At 41.8% G+C, this 19,942-nt stretch overlaps 1 protein-coding gene across 1 annotated transcript in view; it reads left to right on the top strand.

Annotated features, from left to right (window-relative positions):
• itgb5 (integrin, beta 5) overlaps positions 1–19,942 on the top strand; it is a 122,316-nt gene that overhangs the window by 82,753 nt on the left and 19,621 nt on the right. The window contains exon 11 of the mRNA XM_080199234.1: positions 16,444–16,666. Coding sequence (XP_080055360.1) covers positions 16,444–16,666 — 223 coding nt within the window. The remainder of the gene's footprint in view (positions 1–16,443; positions 16,667–19,942) is intronic.

Raw genomic sequence — 19,942 nt, 5'->3', positions numbered from 1 at the left:
AAACAATGTAATAAGTAATATATCAAAAACTTTAAGATGGTATTCTGACAAATATACTAATTGTTTCTGAGTTAGTGTGGACATATTTCTTGGTCAACCTACTTGTGCAAATATGCATTAATTATTTTTATGGTAGGATTTATAATAATTTTTGATACTAATTAACTTCAAATAAAATTAATTCCTTTCATCACAATGTAGAATTCCCAAGAGGATTTAAAAGTCAGGCAAGGTTGTAGATCATACTGCCCTGCTTGATTTATTACATTTTCAAAGACCAATATGAAGCAATGTGTTATTGCCAATGATGTGCTCCACAATTCATACCAAATTGTATGAAATAAATTTATTTAACTTACTTAATAATGGATAACTTACTAAAAGGAATTTGCCCTTTCAATTGGGAATAGCCCATCAAACCGATAAAAAATGAAGGACGTTGCAATGCATGGAGAGGACATGTAGCAGTAGTCAATGCCACCTACATCAGAAGTGCTGAAGTTTAAAATCATGAATGTCATGCCAGCTTGAACAATAGGATAATAATAGCAGATTGATTCATCAGATGAACTGAAGCTCATCTGCCTGTGATATTAATGAAGATGCTACATCCTTCCTTTCATGTTGAATTGAGGGCACTATCCGCTCTGCTAGGGAATAACTTCTTTATATCCTACCAAATCCTTAAAGGATTTATTCATATGTTGCAGTTTAGAAAAACCTGTTTTCCTAAAATCTCATTATTGCATGTGTTACAGTCCCAGTTGATGTCATAACTGGATGTGAGGATTTCAGAATGGAACTCTGGTTCAAAAGATCATAATATTTTATTTCTCTTAGCATAAAACATAGAGGAACAGAGTCACATGACCACTAATTAGTTTCAACAACCAAAAGCAACATGAAAAATTGGACTATGATACTTACTCTATCTTACTACTCCCTTAATAAATACATAGATTTAAAATTAACACGGATTACAAGATACATCTTAAACTACAATATTCTCATTAATACAGTGTCCCTTTAAGCACAGATTGGTTATGGTCAGATACACAAACTCTGCTTTGAACCCAAGTTAGTGCCTATGGAGTTATCCTCAGAATCTCTGGAAGATTGTCATGTGAGAGGTTCCAAACTCCACCCCCAAAAAAATGCTTTAAAATCTTTTTTCACAATAATGCTTTCCATTAGTGTTTGCATTCTGAAATCTATAGCTTTTACCCTTTCTTTCCACGGAAACATTAAATTAAAATTATATCTTATTTCTAAAGTTTATCCCTTAAAACTACCTTTGATTTCCTAGCACATGATGACACCTCCAATCTATACTTGGGATTTTATATATTTTCTAATAATTCAGTTTGGTATGAGTTCATTCGTATTGTCATCTTGAATTATTGGTTCAGTTATGTTGAGTTTTTTTGGCTCACTATTGCATATCCCTGTTAATCACACATGAAATTCACGGTAGGTTATAGCTTCACAGAAAATATTTTGGTTTTCTGAAGTATGGATTCATTTTATATCATAATTTTTGGGAATATTAACATGTGACACTAACGTCAATAACAAGATTAGTTTATTCTTCACATTGAAGCTAAAGTTCTACTGTAAATCCAGCCTATCTCCAAAAGAAAAGAAAAATAGTCAACACACAACAGCTCTGACAGCATCCTAAAGTTTAAGTTTAAAGTTTATTTATTAGTGTCACAAGTAGGCTTACATTAATACTGCAACAAAGTTACTGTGAAAGTCCCCGAGCTGCCACACTCCGGCGACTGTTCGGGTACACTGAGGGAGAATTTAGCATGGCCAGTGCACCTAACCATCACGTCTTCTGAATTGTGAGAGGAAATCGGAGCACTCGGAGGAAACCCATGCAGACACAGGGAGAACATGCATACTCCGCATGCCGGGAATTGAATCTGAGTCCCTGGCGTTGTGAGGCAGCAGTGCTAACCACTGTCTTGGGAAAATGTTTAAAAAATCATTCCAAGTATAAATCTTCATCAAAGTTTGGAATATATTACATATATCCAATATGACCAATTAATACAAAGGAACAGAGTAACAGCAAAGGAGGGAACATACACACAAGTCAAGAGTAAGATTGAACAGTAACGTGATTTGGTGAAGAACAGGAAATGGAAAAGTGACAGAGGTGATAATAGTGTGTGATGAAAGGAGGGAGGCTACTACCCTTTTTCTCTCTCAGCAACTGCAGGGGTCATTCCTGGGTGATGGATACCCACAGAAGACTTGGCTTGTGCCATCAATGGGAGACCCATAAATCTCAGCAGAGGAGGTACAACACTATCCATGCCCCAACAAAGGCAACAATAAATAGTCTGTGGGACTGCTAAAAATAAGGTTCCAAGTTACTTATTGCTGCAATTTTGTTGTAAATAGTGCTTTCTTGCAAGTTACATTGCCAGTTTTGCAATCCATATTAAGAAAACAAAACACATACTTGGACAAGGAAAGTTTGAAAACCAGCAAATATTATGAATTGCAAAAATGTAAAGTGAATTGAATAAAGGAATGGGGAAAAAAATTGCTGAAAATGTGAGAAAAGTTACTTCGAGCTCACATAGTAAAGATGAGCCAAATCAGTCATTTGTGTTTTGAATATTCATTTTTCATACCAGCAGCAAGAAGACCATCTCAGTGCCAAGTTTCCACTTTGCCAATCCAATCTGCTCACCATCTGTGTGCAGTGAATTTTTGTCCCTTAGCTATCCAGTTGGATACTGCACATCACCATAGGGGGAAGAAAAAACAAGAGCTTCATTTCATGAAAGCAGGCTATGTCTCAGCCAAACCACAGTGGAACATAAGCATGAGAAGTCGGAAGCTGCGAATTTGAAAGTCCACATACCACTCTCACCCCACCTCCCAGCCACTGCTCCCTTTGGTTGGAGGAAACTTTGTCTACAGAAATGGAGTTAAGAGTTAACTCTTCACTTCTCAATATCCATTATACATTTTTAAGTGCATGATCTTCTGATGTCATTAACTTTTTTAATGCCGCTAATATCTGTTAACAAACATCAAGTTTGGATTTTTTGACTGTGCAGACATTTTATAATTTAGCTACAAAATGCCGTGTTTATTTTATTCTTTCACGGGATTTGGGTGTTGCTGGCTAGGCCAGCATTTATTACCCAATCTCTAATTGTTCTTCAGAAGGTGATGGGGTCCCCGTGCTGTCGGTACTACATCCACAGTGCTGTCTGGGAAAGAGTTTCAGGATTTGGACCAGCAGCAGTGAAAGAAGAGCAATATAGTTCCCAGTCAAGATGATGAGTGGCTTAGAGGGGAGTTTGCGGGTGTGGTATTCCTATGGATCTGCTGCCCTCATCCTTCGAGGTGACAGTGGGCATGGATTTAGAAGATGCTGTTTAAGGAGCCATGGCAAGTTGCTGCAGTGCATCTGGTAGATGATACACAGAGCTGCCACTGTGCGTCAGTGGTAGGGGGAGTAATGTTGAAGATGGTGAATGGTGTGCCAATCAAGTGAGCTGCTTTGTCCTGCATGTGCCTTTTTTAAATTCATTTATTGGATGTTATTGGACATCACTGGCCAGGCCAGCATTTATTATCCATCATGATTGTCTTTGAGAAGATGCTGGTAAGCTGCCATCTTGAACCACTATAGCCCATGTGGCGTTGAGCTTCTTGCATGCTGTTTGAGATGCAGGTATACTCTCCAGGCAAGTGGAGAGTATTTCATCGCACTCCTGACTTGTGCCTTGCAGATGGTTCTGGGGAGGCAGGGGGTGAGATGCCCATGCAGAATTCACAGCTTTTGATCTGCAGTTGCAGCCACAGGATTTATATGGCTAGATCAGTTCAATTTCTGGATAGTTTCACTACCAGGATGTTGTTAGTGGGGGATTCAGAGACAGTAATGCTGTTGAATGTCAAGGACAGATGGTTGGATTCTCTCTTGTTGGAGATGGTTATTGACTGGAACTTCTGTGGTACAAATGTCACTTGCCAGTTATGAGCCCAACCCTGAATGTTGTCAAGGTCTTGCTGCATACAGGCTTGGACTGCTTCAGTATCTGAGGAGCTGCAAATGGCTGAACTTCGTGCAGTCATTATTAATCATCTGCACTTCTGACGTTATAATAAAGGGAAGGTTATTGATGAAGCAGCTAAAGATGGTTGGGCCTAGGACACTTATCTGAGAAACTCCTGCAGTGATGGCCTGGACCTGATATGATTGAATTTCAATACCCACAAATACCCTACTGTGTGCTAGGTATAACTCCAGTATATATTTTTCTCTCTGATTCCCATTGACTCCAGTTTTGCTATTGATGTTTGATGTCACATTTGATCAAATGCTGCATTGATATCAAGGGCAGTCATTCTCATCTCATTTCTGGCGACCAAAGCTGCAATGAGGTTATACGCTATGTCCCTAGCGGAACCTAAACTAAAGGCATCAGATTATTGCTTAGCAATTGCCATTTGATAGCATTGTCAGTGATTCCTTCCATCACTTTGCTGATGATCGAGAGACTGATGGGGTGGTAATTGGACTTGTCCTACTTTTTGTGGACAGATTGTTCCTGAATTGTTTTCCACATTGCCAGGTTGAAGGCAGTGTTGGTGCTGTACTGGAACAACTTGGTTTAGGGGTGCAGATAGCTCTAGAGCACAAGTCTTCATTACTATTGCCAGAATGTTATCAGGGCCAAAAACATTTGCAGAATTCAGCAAGGCGTTCGATAAGGTCCCCCATCCAAGACTTATTGAGAAAGTGAGGTGGCATGGGATCCAAGGGGACGTTGCTTTATGGATCCAGAACTGGCTTGCCCACGGAAGGCAGAGAGTCGTTCTAGAGGGGTCTTCTTACGCATGGAAGTCAGTCACCAGTGGAGTGCCCCAGGGATCTGTTCTGGGACCCTTGCTGTTTGTGATTTTTATAAATGACCTGGATGAGGAAGTGGAGAGATGGGTTGGTAAGTTTGCCGATGACACGAAGGTTGGAGGTGTTGTGGATGGTTTGGAGGGATGTCAGAAGTTGCAGCGTGACATAGATAGGATGCAAGACTGGGCGGAGAAGTGGCAGATGGACTTCAATCCGGATAAGTGTGTGGTGGTTCATTTTGGCAGGTCAAACGGGATGAAGGAATATAATATTACAGGTAGACTCTTAGCTGTGTGGAAGATCAGAAGGATCTTGGGGTCCGGGTTCATAGGACTCTCAAATCGGTTTTGCAGGTAGAGAATGTGGTTAAGAAGGTGTATGGTGTACCGGTCTTCATCAATTGAGGAATTGAGTTTAGGAGTTGGGAGGAAATGCTGCAGCTGTATAAGACCCTGGTCAGACCCCATTTGGAGTACTGTGCTCAGTTCTGATTGCCTCATTACAGGAAGGATGTGGAAGCCATTGAAAGGGTGCAGAGGAGATTTACAAGGATGTTGCCTGGATTGGGTGGCATACCTTATGAGGATAGGTTGAGAGAGCTCAGTCTTTTCTCCTTGGAGAGACGAAGGATGAGAGGTGACCTGATAGAGGTGTATAAGATGTTGAGAGGTATTGATCAGGTAGATTCTCAGAGGCTTTTTACCAGGGCTGAAATGGCTGTCACAAGAGGACACAGGTTTAGGGTGTTGCGGAGTAGGTACAGAGGAGATGTCAGGGGTAAGTTTTTCACTCAGAGGGTGGTGGGTGCGTGGAATCGGCTACCGGCGGTGGTGATGGAGGCAGATTCAGTAGGGTCTTTTAAGAGACTTCTGGATGAGTACGTGGGACTTAGTAGGATTGGGGATTATTGGTAAGCCTAGTAGGTAGAGATATGATCGGCGCAACTTGTGGGCCGAAGGGCCTGTTTGTGCTGTAGTTTTTCTATGTTCAATGTTCCATGTTCTAATTCAGTATCTTCAGCCATTTCTTGATATTAGATAGGATGAATCAAAACTGCTGACGACATTTTTACCTTATTCATTTTACGGGATTTAGGTGTCACTGCCTAGACAGCATTTATTGCCCATCCTTAGTTACTCTTCAGAAGATGATGGTGAGCTGTCTTCTTGAACTACTCTTGTCCCTAGCATGTAGGTCCACACAAAGTGCTGTTAGGGAAGTTCCAGGATTTTGACCCAGTGACTGTGAAGAAATGATGATATATTTCCAATTCAGGATGGTGAGTGGCCTAGAGGAAAACTTCCAGGTGATGGTGTTCCCAGGCATCTGCTGCTCTTGGTTCTTCTACATGGCAGCGGTGTGGAAGGTGCTGCCTAAGAAACCTTAGTGAATTCTTGCAGTGTATCTTGTAGATATACAGTTCTGCTGTTGCTCATCAGTGGTGGAGAGATTGAATGTTTCTGAAAGGGGTAAAAATTAATACAAAGTTTCCAAGTCTGTTCTTATGAACAATTATTACCTCACTTGTATCTACTTATAATGGGCTCGCAATCCCACTTTCTTTCCTTCAATATATTTGTAATAGTGTTTACTGTTAGCCTTCATAGCCCTTCCATGTTTTTTTTATGCCAAACCCTCTTGCTACTTTCTTTAGATCCTTTTGTGGTGTTTTCTTAGCTTTCCCAATGGGAAATGAATGAAAATTGGTAGGGTGTTCTGGAATGTCATGCTGAATCCAGTTATGAACGTATTGATTTTTTTAAAGCTTCAGCCAACTGAAAAACTTCTTTGAAAAGTTATATACAGCTGTTGCTGCCATTTAAGGATTTGGCAGCTGTTGTTAAACTACTACGGTACAATTACTCTGGAGTTCACGAGATTACCGAGACATTTGCTGAAGAAACAGGAATCATGGGTTCCCATTATATTATCAAGATAAACTGTTTGAATGCAAATTCCGGGGTCAGCTGACTATCTTATCACATAGAATGCCTGTAGGGATTTTATGTTTTTGTTCAACAACTAAATAAGGAAAGCGGTTGCTATTTTAATTAAAGGCGATAGATACTTCAATAAATATTGATATTTTAAGCAAAGTTCTCTGATTAGTATGATCCTGAAAGGATTATAAGAAAAGGGACTGGATTTTTCAGGCTTTTTTATGATCAGCCTTCTAGATATTGGTGAGTTTGGAGAGGAAGAAGAACGGAAAATCGCATATGAAGACTTTTATGGCATCATCCCTTCAGCTGCGGATGTGTGGAGTCAAAATGGCAAGCAAATCTGAAAATAATATAATGAAGGCACCTAAAGTGCCAATTGACCAGGATTTTATTGGCCTTTTCAATTCTGAACAAGGTCCACGAAGGGGTGTCAAGTCACAATGAGTATATCAGGATGTAATGTGCAGGTCAGTGCTAAATTTGGCAGCCAATGAGTGGGGCATCTTGCTTCCACAGGAAGACTAGAAAAGAATGACCATACCATATTGAGGATTGAGAGTTGAGGTACCAGGGACAGTAAGAAGTCTCACAACACGAAGTTAAAGTCCAACAGTTTTATTTGGTAGCACAAGCTTTCGGAGCGCTCACCCTTCATCAGGTGAGTGGCTAAGTGGGTTCACAAACGGGGTTTATATAGATAAAAACTCAATTACAAGATAATGGTTGGAATGCGAGTGTTAACAGGTCATCAAGGCTTTACAGGTGCAGACAATGCAAGTGGAGAGAGGGTTATGCACAAGTTAAAGAGGTATGAATTGTCTCAAACCAGGATAGTTAGTAAAATTTTGCAAGCCCAGGCAAGTCATGCAGGTTACAGGTAGTGCGATATGAACCCAAGATCCCAGTTGAGCTGTCCTCATGTGTGCAGAACTTGGCTATCAGTTTCTGCTCAGCGATTCTGCATTGTCATGTGTCTTGAAGGCTCCTTGGAGAACGCTTACCCGAAGATCAAAGGCTGAATACCCTTGACTGCTGAAGTGTTCCCCAACAGGAACACTCCTGCCTGGTGATTGTCGAGCGGTGTTCATTCATCTGTTGCCGTAGCGTCTGCATGGTTTCCCCAATGTACCATGCCTAGGGACATCCTTTCCTGCAGTGTATCAGGTAGACAACGTTGGCCAAGTCGCAAGAGTATGTACTGTGCATCTAGTGGATGGTGTTCTCATGTGAGATGATGGCATCCGTGTTGATGATCTAGCATGTCTTACAGAGGTTGCTGTGGCAGGGTTGTGTGTTATCATGGTCACTATTTTCCTGAAGGCTGGGTAGTTTGCTGTGAACAATGATTTGTTTGAGGTTGAGCAGTTGTTTGAAGGCAAGTAGCGGGGGTATGGGAATACCTTGGCGAAATGTTCGTCTTCATCAATGACATGTTGATGGCTCCAAAGAAGATGTCATAGTTTCTCCGCTCTGGGGAAGTAGTGGACGACAGAGGGTACTCTCTCTGCGGTGTCCCATGTTTGTCTTCTGAGGAGGTCGGTGCTGTTTTTCACTGTGGCACGTCAGAACTGTCAATCAACGAGTTGAGCATCATTTCCTATTCTTACGAGGGTGTCTTTCAGCATCTATAGGTATCTGTTGCATTCCTCCTCATCTGAACAGTTCATGTGCATGTGGAGGGCTTGTCCATAGAGGATGGGTTCTTTAACGCATTTAGGATGGAAGCTGGAGAAGTGGAGCAGCGTGAGGTTACTCGTGGGCTTGCGATACAGTGAAGTGCTGAGATGACCGTCCTTGATGGAGATGCATGTGTCCAAGAATGCAACCAACTCTGGAGAGTAGTCCATGGTGAGTCTGATGGTGGGATGGAACTTGTTAATGTCATCATATAGTTGTTTCAGTGATTGTTCACCATGAGTCCAAAGGAAGGAAATGTCATCAATGTATTTGGTGTATAGCGTTGGTTGAAGGTCCTGTTCGAACCAGTGCGTGAAAATGTTGGCATATTGAGATGTGAATTTAGTTCCCGTGGCTGTTCCATGTGTCTGGATGAAGGACTGGTTGTTGAAGGTGAAGAGTTGTGGTCTAGGATGAAGCAGATGAATTGTAGAATTGCATCTGGAGATTGGCAGTTGTCGGCATTGAGTACTGAGGCAGTTGCGGCAATGCCATCGTCATGGAGGATGCTGGTGCAGAGTGCCAAGACATCCATTGTGATGAGGTGTGTTCCTGGTTCAACTGCGCCATGAGTGTTGAGTTTCTGTAAAAAGTCCGTAGTGTCACGACAGAAGCTGGGGTTCTAACCCTTCTTAATCCTCTCCCCACTCACATTGTCTGCACCTGTTAAGACTTGATTACCTTTTGAGATTTGTGTTCCAACCATTATCTTGTAATTGAGTTTGTGTCTATATATGCCCTGTTTGTGAACCCAATTCCCCACTTACCTGATGAAGGGGCAGCGCTCCAAAAGCTGCCAAATAAACCTGTTGGACTTTAACCTGGTGTTGAGACTTCTAACTGTGCCTACCCCAGTCCAATGCCGGCATCTCCACATCAGAAGTGCCAGGGCTTAGGGGTCATGCTTCCATAGTATAATTGGTTGGTAGCCATTGGGTGGATTAAAAGGGGACTGAGACATTGTGAAGTGGTTGGAGAAAGCATGTGGGAGAGTGGCCCTTGAGACCAGAAGTGCCCACTTGTCATGGGCATTGTCCACTCAGTAGGCTGGTCCTTTCATGAAGATGAGCACCTGGGAGGGACGAAGCTAAGGACACAGTGATCCAGACAACAGCAACCACATTGCAACCTGCAGAGGCAACTTTGGGGGAGCGAAGCAGGGGAATGAGGCCAATGATTAACTAGATCAGTTTGTCTTTAATGTTGTGTGAAATAATATAATGAGATTTTACATTCAAATGTTGATTTTAGTTTGGTTGTATAGAAGTTTCAAATCTTGTCATGCAATTCTTGGAATCTGTCACTGGAAAATCTATATCTCTTTTGAAAAGTTCTCTAATGGGGATTGTAACACAATTTCTGCTTTGTGTGAGCTGTTTGATGTCAGCGGGCGCTGGTAGTTGTGCTAAAATTGTCCTTACAGTCTCGCTACAGGGCATCGTCTTCTTTGGAAGCTCCTCTGCAGACTTCCCCGTTTTGGTGGCATACTTTGTTTTATAATGCTTCTGTGTAGTGGCTTGGGATATTTCATTACATTAAAGTTGCTACAATAAAGTTTGTGTTATCTGGCACTCAACCAACCAGAATTCTGGACTAACCAGAATTTCTGATGTTCCCCTATTATGAATCATCACTTTAACACTGGAAACAATTATTAAGTTATCCAGAAATTGTACATGTGTGCCATATATTGTTTTATACTATATGTTTGAATGTACTGTTGAAAATTAGAAGTAAAAAAAACTCTTCCTTACTTCCTGAGTACTTGCATATTCGTTCATGCTGCAAGTATTGTTGTAAATCCCATTAGTAAGTCCACTTTTCCACTAACGAGCATTTTTGATTCAGCAGTACCCTCACACATGCTGAATCTTAAAGGATTTACTGTATATAAACGTAAGATGTTTTTATGTTGAAGCTGTTGATTTTCTTAGATTTTTATTGGCTTGAAACACAAATACAAAATTGAAAAGAATCATACGAAAGGAAAAGTCCCAGCCTAAAATACCACTTAGCCATCCAAAAACATTAACAAAAAGAATTACATTAATAATAGAAGTCTGGAAATTCTATATTTATGCAGATCAGGCTGAGGGGAATATAACTTCCACTGGTTACTGTAATATGATGGTACTCATACCCTAATTTCTGTGAATAGAGTCAAATACAAAAATATTTGTACTAGGTGCCCACAGCTGTAATGGTGCAATAGGCGCAGACTCTTTTGAGGCAGCAAAAAAGCACTTGAAGTGTCGTCTAAGCACTTTGACAAAAGGAGCCGAAGATGCGTATTGAGTTGAAGACAAATGAGATTTACTTCATATTTAGAATCAGAAGGAAAGATAGGGTACCTTGCAGTATTTGCAGATTTTGCACTTATCATTAGAGCCTTTAGCATGTCTGCTCACAGCACAAGAAAACTCCTTGACCTGCTAAAGTTCAGAGAGGCTGCAGGATGATTAGCTAGGAGGTTGTTAAAATAATTGAGTTGGGAGATATGAATGAGTATTCCAGTGGCAAATGGACTGAGGTTGGAGCAATATCATGAAGGTGCAAAATCTTGTGAAGAAAAATGTTGGAAATGTGGGCTAAATTTTGTAAAATCGGGTCAAATCCTTTAAAAATGGTTGGCATTTCAGTAGGGCCATTTGACATCAAGTACTGAGTTCAAACAGACCCCACTTTTGCTGGCATAAAGATTTAACCCACAGGTTGGTTGCTACAAATGTATGGACTGAATTAACTTGAGATGGCTGGTAAGGTCTGTTTAGGTATCACATTTTTTTAAATCCCCAACTCTTTAAAAATGGAAAAAAAAATCAAGATGAATTTGTCAGTTAGAATTTTTTAAAAATCCTTTGATGGATTGCTTTGCCAGACAGGTCATCAGGTGTAGGCTAGAAAAAAAATTACCAACTGTTTCTGTAGTTTCAATAGAGTTCATTGTTGACACTTCCCAAGGGCTGTTATTACAGTGAAAGCCATTATGACTGCTTGGCTGAGTTTCAAAATGAGTTCACAATTTGATATTTTAAAGAGACTATTAAAGGATCGATTGCCTTTAAAATGGCTACTGATTAGAACTTTTTTATAATAAAGCATTTGAGGGCATTTGGGTTTCATGAATGGATTTTTTTTTGCTACAGGTGTATATGAGTGAACGTTGTTAGATAGCTGGGGGTTTAATTCTTTTTCTGCATGGCTTCTGAGGTTTTCCCATTGTGGATGCTGAGTGAGTAGTAATGGAGGAGGCATGTTAAATGAATTACAAATATCAGAAATTAGGTTCAGTACTTTTTCATTTTTATAATAAATGGTCTGTGCTTTCAACCTTTCCGTTTAGGCCAATGGAGGTTTGCTTTTCAGGGCAACACTAAGTTCCTAATAACAAAAACCTGTTGCTTTACTTCCAACAATAAATCTTGCCTTCTTTCTGGTGAGCATGCAGCACCATCTGTTACATGACAATTAAAGTTTAGAGAAGGGAGAAAATTTATTGCACTGACATTGTAGCGTGGCTTGGCCAACCTTTTTACGTAATGGTGATGGGGGACGGGGGAATCATGTTTAAATTTCTTTCTCATTCAAAGGACCAATGAACAAATTATGAACAACAATGAATATGATTAATTAAGAAAAGATATATGCAAAAAAAAACTTGCTCAGCAAAAAAAGTCAAACCAATAAATTAATCATTTTATAAATTGAGTAATAAGTAAAGGTACAAGCGTGAAAGGGTGAGGCTGTGTAAGTGCCCGGCTCACTCCCAGTCTCAGGTGCTCATTCACTCACTGTGGAGGGGGAGGAAATGGGGGGGAGGGGAATGGGGCAAGAGTCGAGGGGGGAGAGGGGAATGGGGTGAGAGCTGGGGGGGGGGGAATGGGGCTAGAGTCGGTGGGGAGGGGGTTGATGGTGAATGGATCAAGAGCCAAGAGACAATGAAGCAAGCGGCGGGAGGGAGGGAGATGGGGCAAGAGCCAATGGTGGGGGGAATGGGGGTAAGCTCGAGGTGAGCAAGTGCTGTTGGAAGTTGGATAAGAGGCAAGAAACAATGGGTCCAGAGCCGGGGCGGGGGGAGAGGAGGAAGAGGGTAAAAGCAAAAGCCTCATTCGCTGCTCCTCCACTCAGTCAGCCTGTTGACAGCGAACACGGGAGAGAAGCAGGCTGTGATTGGAGGAACAGTCCTGGCAGAATGTCAGTTTCACTGACTGGTCCTACCAACGTTTTGATCAGTGGCTCTGTGGGCTGGGTAGAGAGCTTCGCCGACCATCAGTTGGACAAGCCTGTCGTAGGTGCACAGAGAATTTCACATCTTCAATGATATTTTGCAGAGGTTTAGCTCAAAAAAGCAGCAGCTGATGGCTTTAAGTTATTTGTGCCACTTACAGAATGCATTGGGGAACTATAGTTTTGCAGCAGACTGGGGACTTTGGCTTGGATATATTGGAGGATGCACTGCCTCCCCGAATTAAGTTTAGTTTTATTTTTAAAGTCCTATCTGAATAAACTAGAAGTTGAAATCTGTTCATTTTGATCTTATTTGTTTTACATTACAAACTGCATCCACTTCTGGAAGTAACCTGGAGGAGTTGTTATGTGACTGTGATTTATTTACAACATTGTTATTTCCTTGAAATGAATCAAGATTATTTGGATCTATCCTACATTACGAATGAGCCAATTGGTGTCACAGCTGTCAGAGAGCTGAATCTTTGGGGTAATGCACCAGATAGCATTGAGTGCAGCTGTGCAGAGTTGCTGAGTCCAGCATGAGTAAAGATTATATGGCAGTGCAACGTTCATGGAATGAGTTAAGACTAAAAATAAAATATCATTTAGTGCAAAAAATAAGGTTTATTGATGCTAGTATGTTTCTGCATTGAGCAGAATGCATGTTTTGCATTTTGTGTCTCAACCTTAGCAGTGGATCTGTGGTGTAACTTTTCATATGTAAAATTTACTGTGATGAGATAAGGTAGGGCTGCACAAATGTATGGGATGAAAAATCCATCTTATGCTTGTTTGAGGGGTGTAAAATAGAAACGAGGCCCAATTTCAGGAACCAACATCCTGCACCCCAAGAGCACTTGACATCTGACCTGAAATTCGGCAGATCATTTATCAAATGTCCATGTTGCTTGCCCAGAGCAGACCTTTGCATGTACCCTTTGTGTGTGTAACGCTCGTGTTTTCTTTCCCCCTTCATCCAAATTGCTTTGCTTTGAGCAGGCATGCATGTTGGGCCTGCCCTGCTCACGATTCTTCAACAGCTTGCTGCAGCCTAAACAGTGCCAACAAAGAAAGGTAGGTTCCTGCAGAGCCAGCAGGAGCAACAGGCTTGTCTCTCATTCCTCTCCAGGAACTGACATCAAGGCTACTGCTGGTGAGGCAGCTGGTCCAAAACGTAGTTCAGACAAGCTGCCTGTGGAGATGTGACAGGCGTCAGCAGCTCACTCATCATCATTTAGATGCATACGAAGAAGCAATTGCTCGTGATCCTCAGACATATGTCCTCTGCTGCAGGCTTCATTTCCTGATTTCATTTGGCGCCAAACATTTTTAATTTGTTTTTGGGATGTGCATGTCGCTGGAAAAACCATCATTTATTGCCCATCCATAATTGCCTTTGAGAAGGTGGCGGTGAGCTGCACTTAAACTGCTGGCATTCATGTGCTGTAGCTACACCTGCGGTGCTATTAGGGAGGGCACTCCAGGATTTGACCCAGTGACAATGGAATTTGCAGATGGTGGTGTTATCACTTGCCAGTTGCTTTTGCTCTTCTGGGTGTTAGAAGCGACAGCTGGGATTTTTCCTGATACGGCAAAAGCCAATGTGGATGCTGAAAGCAGACGTTGAAGCTGCTGACTGCAATGGCGGCTTTCCCCATGGTATAGTGCAGCTCTTTAGGGAGAAAAACTTACACTCATGGGTTCCATGATATATCGCTGGCCACTGCTTCACCTGCCCCACCAGTAACTTAGACAGTTGAGGATCAGGGCACCATTTTTAAACAAACCAGTTCAGCCTGCAATCTCCTCTGGCACTATTCAGGCACTGCTCAAGCACTACCCCACCCCCACGTCCCCTGTGCTGCACCGTCCCCCTCATGCACATACACACACACTATTGAATTTCTGGGCTCAGCAAAGAATGAATCATGAGGCCAGAGAGAATATTGCATAAGAGGTCATAGGGGGTGGATCTGAGGGGCATATTTTGACATTTGTAACATGAGGGGCCATAAGGGGTTGGTGGAGGTTCATAAGAACATAAGAAGTGACCTAGGGTATTGGGAGTGGATGGGTGAGAGTTAGAATGCCGTACCTTTTTCATTATAACTGGGTTGAAGTTCCACAATGCCAAGGCAGGCCTTTTTAACAGCACCTCAGCACCGGCATCCACTGTCGTTGCTTCTGAACTCTTTCCTGGTCTGACTGCAGACTGCAGTCATCCTCCCTCCCTCCCAATGTGAAAATCCCATCTGTCTTGCCACTTTGTCCCATGGTGGGTGAGCTGAGCCAGGTATTTTCCCAACTCATCTTGAGGACGAAAATCCATCGCAGTGTTTCAGGTCGATGTACTGACAGTAGGTTAGCAACCTGAAACATTAACTCGGTGTCTCTCTCCACGGATGCAGAGCGACTTAGCTGCATTTTCCATTTTGGCCGTATGCTTGGTACCTGCAGCTGTGGGCTGATTCCAGGCAGATTTTCAAGGCTGGGGTCTATTTGACAAATTGAGGTGGACATCCATTGGGATTCCCATCTCTTCAGACACATCTGTCTCTTAGGAAGTGTGTGACTTGTTGCTGCTAGCTTTATGAACTTGGAGTTGCAGAACATGACTGAATTCCTCCTGAGCAGCTGAAAACCAAATCAAGTTTCAGCTAAAGTCTTTAAAATTTCAAATTTTGGGCGCTTGTTTGACAAGCCCAAGATCAATTACACTCTTCTTTGGCATAATATTGTTTCTGGAGGAGCATACATGCATTTCTAGTATCCATAATTAAGCGGATGTTGAGTGCAGAGAGGCATATTCTAGATCACAGTCAACATTTGGAACTTAAATGAAGCTGAGTGAGGAGCTGCCAGTGGTCAGTTGGTAGTGCACACTAAATCACAAGATTCACTCCAGTACATTACAGAGGGAGCATTTCTCTGTTAGAAGGAAGCTGTATCTGCCAACTTGGGTGGATGTAAAATATCCCATGTCATTATTTCGAAGAAGATCAGGAGAATTATCCCCAGTGTCCTGAGCAATGTTTACCCCTCGGTGCTCAGCTCAAAAAATAATATTAAACATATTAATGTGAGGAACAGAATAGAATGGCTGGAGCCATTTAACTGTTAAGTTTATCAACGGAGACCTTTCAAGCTACTTGAATGTCTTTCTCAGGGATGTTAATTTTGTGCAGATTGCGTCAGATGTAAATATTGCCTTCTCATAAGCCGGAATCCGCCCATGGTTGATTACAGTGTCAGTGACTGAAGATGTAGTAACATTCAAAAATGCCACTGGCAGAAGCTTTTTATATTTTTCAGCAGCAGAGTGTTATGTGGCAAAACCACCTCATGAGATGTATTGGAAGCAATGAATGCAGTCTTATTTGTATATTCTGGCGTTGCTGAAATCGGAGCTGAAGCCAGTGAACATGCAATTGTATAAACCCAGCCACTGTTAACATTTGGGTCAAGGTCACAGACAAGAATAATCATTTTTGTCTGTGAATTTATCATAAACCTCCTTCAGTTAAGTAAGTTCCCTCTCAACGTCTTTCAAGAATAGCTTTGGACACCTGCATATCCATTGACCGGTGAATACTTGCCATGCTATGATATTGTCACTGGTATTGAGTGTTCCTCTTAACGCTTATTCCTTCTGACAGGGTAATTATTAACCAGAGTAGAATATTTCACACTGTCTTCTTGTCTTCACAGGGCATGGAGAGTGCAACTGTGGTGAATGCAAGTGTCATGCCAACTGGATTGGGGACAACTGCAACTGTTCGACAGAAATGGACTCATGTCTCTCAGATGATGGTCAAATTTGCAGTGGAAGAGGAAGCTGTGCTTGTGGCCAGTGTTCATGCACTGAACCTGGAGCATTTGGAGATACCTGTGAGAAGTGTCCGACCTGCCCTGATGCCTGTGGCATGAAAAGGTACAGATCAAACCTATTCAGTCTGTTTAGTCAAATATGCAAGTTCTTTGTGTTTGCTATAGTTAAAAGAATGTTGGGTTTAAACACTTATTAAAGCAGAAGGCCCAACTGTATACTGACAAATCCAAATTGGGCAGATATTACTTCTGCTTTTTGCTTCACAATTTCTACTACATTTTGATGGTGTAAAAGGTTTGTTCTACCTGCTCAATGAAAACAAAATCTGTAAATAGTAATAGCAAATTGTGCTTTGTAGACCTGGATGACCTGGTAAGGAGGTACATGAGATATAGCCAGAATTGGTGTGGGTGGGACCGGAAAATTTGGAGAGCAGTCAAAATCTGACTTTGAACAAGCATTTCCTGGTGGGACCCAAAATCTTGCCCATCATGTAATGTAATAGTGAACTATACTATTCAGCAGATCTAAATTCATCCACAATTTGTGCTTAATTTGTTGTCCTCAGCTGAGCAGCTAAAGCTGCCAAAATATGTTTATAAGCCAGCTATAATGAATTCAACCAACTGATAATAGAGAGATCCTCAACGTGAAGGTAGGACTTCATCTCCACAAGGGCTGTACGGTGGCCACTCCTACCTATGCTGTCATGGACAGAAAAACCTGGCAGGCAGGTCAGCAAGGATGTGGTCAAGTATGTTTCCCCCTTTTGTTGGCACACATAGTTTAGCAGCTTTGTCCTTTAGGTCTCAGTTCAGTCTTTATGTGTTCCCACACTTGGTGATAGACATTGAAATCCCACCATCCAAAGTACATTCTGCACCCTTGCCACTCTCAGTGCTTCCTCAAAGTGCTATTCAACTTGGCTGAGTCTGTCACCATCATTTCTGGTGCCTAGGTTGATGTCAGGTGATGTATCTCGTTTCATTTCTTATTGACTTCTAGCAGTTTAATACAACTGAATGGCTTGTTAGGTTATTGCAGAGGGCATTTAAGAGTCAAACACATTGCTGTAGATCTGGAGGAAGGCAGGGAGGTCAACAGAGCAGATTTCCTTCTTTAAAAGGACATTAATGAACCTGATGGCTTCTTACAACAATTGACAATGTCATCATTAGACCTTTAATTCCAGATTTTTATTGATTCAATTCAAATTCCACCATCTGCTGTGATGTGATTTGAGCCCAGATCTCCAGAGCATTACCTTGGACCTTTGGATTACGAGCCCAAACAAACCATTTTGCTACCACCTCACCCAAGGAAGGGTTAAATAATATCTTCTGGCACAGGGCTCCATATCTATAGATCTTTGTTGGAGCATAGCTGAAGAATGTAAAGCAGTCCACTCATCACAAACCTCCCAAAATTGCCCCAAAATAAGGAGCAACCTGGGAATTCAACGACATTTATCACAAGACTGCATACAAAATTATGAATAGATGAGCTCACCTCTCTAAAACATTCTTTGTTCTGGGCTTCAGACTTGTTCCACCCACTTCTCAAGGCCTGGAGCTTTACATTAGGCTGACACTGGATAAGGCATAATTGGCAGTGAGAACAGCAGTGTTGTGCCTGATGCATTTGTAATCTGATCCCACTATTGTGCATAATCTCTATAATGCTTTTAGCAAGGTTTGGGAAAGATGCCTAAAGGGTGGCATTGATTGACATGAAGGCCTTTTAGATAGTTTCTTAATTCCACACCTGTAATGGAAGAGTTGGAGGGCAGTGCTTTGCCAGATTTATTTTTCTTGTGTCGAATTCAGAATAAATGAACATAAGCTTCAACTTTGACTGTGTGTTAGCCAGATTTTTATTGATTCTCAGCACTAGTCATGTCCAGTGAAGGAGGGCCATCTGTTTTTGAATTTTACTCATTATAAATTAATAGTTATTTAAAGATACTGATCTGCTGCTAGGGGTTAATGGCCTTCAGGGTTCTCCTACTCGACCTTCAAAACTTTGGCAGAACTCCATTTACACCACTACAAGGTCTTACCAGCTTTACAAGGTCTTACCAGCTTTAAGTGCGACAAGATCAGATTTGCCTCAGCTACTGGAGGATTTTGTCTTCAGTTTTAATGTTTTGCCCCCAGCCACATCCTATGCAGGTGTAGAAGTAATTTCCTACTTCTGCAGATAGCATTAGAGTCCAAGCATGAGGCAGTAAATTTAGGGGAAAGAAGCAAAAAATGCAGGTGTACAGTAGACTTAAGTTTGAATAACTAATTATCTGAAAGTGTGAGAACAAACGAGGTATAGCCATAATATCACAACTTTAAGTGTCCCATTACAGAAAGTCATAGAGAGTGTATTCATTCCTGGTAATGCCACAGATGGAAAGCTATTATTATGGTCAGAAACTTTAAATTTTGGACTGTTTTCCCTGAAGCAGAGAAGCCAAAGAAAAGATTTCATACAAAAGATTCTAAAATGATTAAGGGATTTGATGAGGATAATGGTTCCTCTGGTTGGGAAGTCAGTGATATGGGGAGAAAGATTGTCACCAAAGGATATTTCGTTACAGAGAATTGTAAAAGCATGGAATGCTTTGTAACAGGGCGAATTGACTTCAGTGGAATGAAAATTGGACAGAATGGGTTGCTGTTATCATTGTGTACCGGCGTATAAAGCAAATTTCACCACCAGTCTTTAGAATAGTGATAATTGGCCAGAACGGCCGGGGAGTGGCAATCACAGTTCAATTGTCACTCTGCTGCTTTTTACTTACCTTGGTCGGGGGCTACATGTTTCTTGCCCGACCCTTTGATCCAGGCCTGCTGATAAATGCACAGTGCAGCGAGTTCCCCATGCCTTCAGTGCAAGGCAGCAGTGTCGGGGGGTAGTGGAGCCACTTCTCTTGAAGGAAAAGCTATGTGCCATTGCAGCACCGTTTGCAGGCCACAAGGAGCTGGAGTACTTCCCTTCAACTTCCCAAATTTCATTCCCCTTCCTCCGCCACCCCAGTCAGCCTCACACCCCATACAGAGACTCTCACAGCGGGGAATCTGAACCCTCTGGATTAAGGATTGAGTTTACAAACACATGTAATCTTTTCCTGCAGCCTGTGACATGCTCCAGAGTTCTCCCTGCAAAACTGGAAGCCAAACAGATCAATCAGGCTGACCCCTGGGCAGGGTGACTGTTAAGGAGATTTACACAAAATCTGGCCTATTTTGAATTGGTTTAATATTGTCACATGTACTGGGATACAGTGAAAAATATTGTTCCTTTCATGCTACACAGACAAAGCATGTCGTTCATAGAGTACATAGGGGAGAAGGAAAGGAGAGAGTGTAGAATCTTGTGTCACAGTCA

Source organism: Carcharhinus amblyrhynchos, chromosome 11 (genome assembly GCF_965287045.1).
Source record: "Carcharhinus amblyrhynchos chromosome 11, sCarAmb.v2.hapA, whole genome shotgun sequence".
NCBI classification, from domain to species: Eukaryota; Metazoa; Chordata; class Chondrichthyes; order Carcharhiniformes; family Carcharhinidae; genus Carcharhinus; species Carcharhinus amblyrhynchos.
This window is presented reverse-complemented; position numbering and strand designations above follow the sequence as displayed.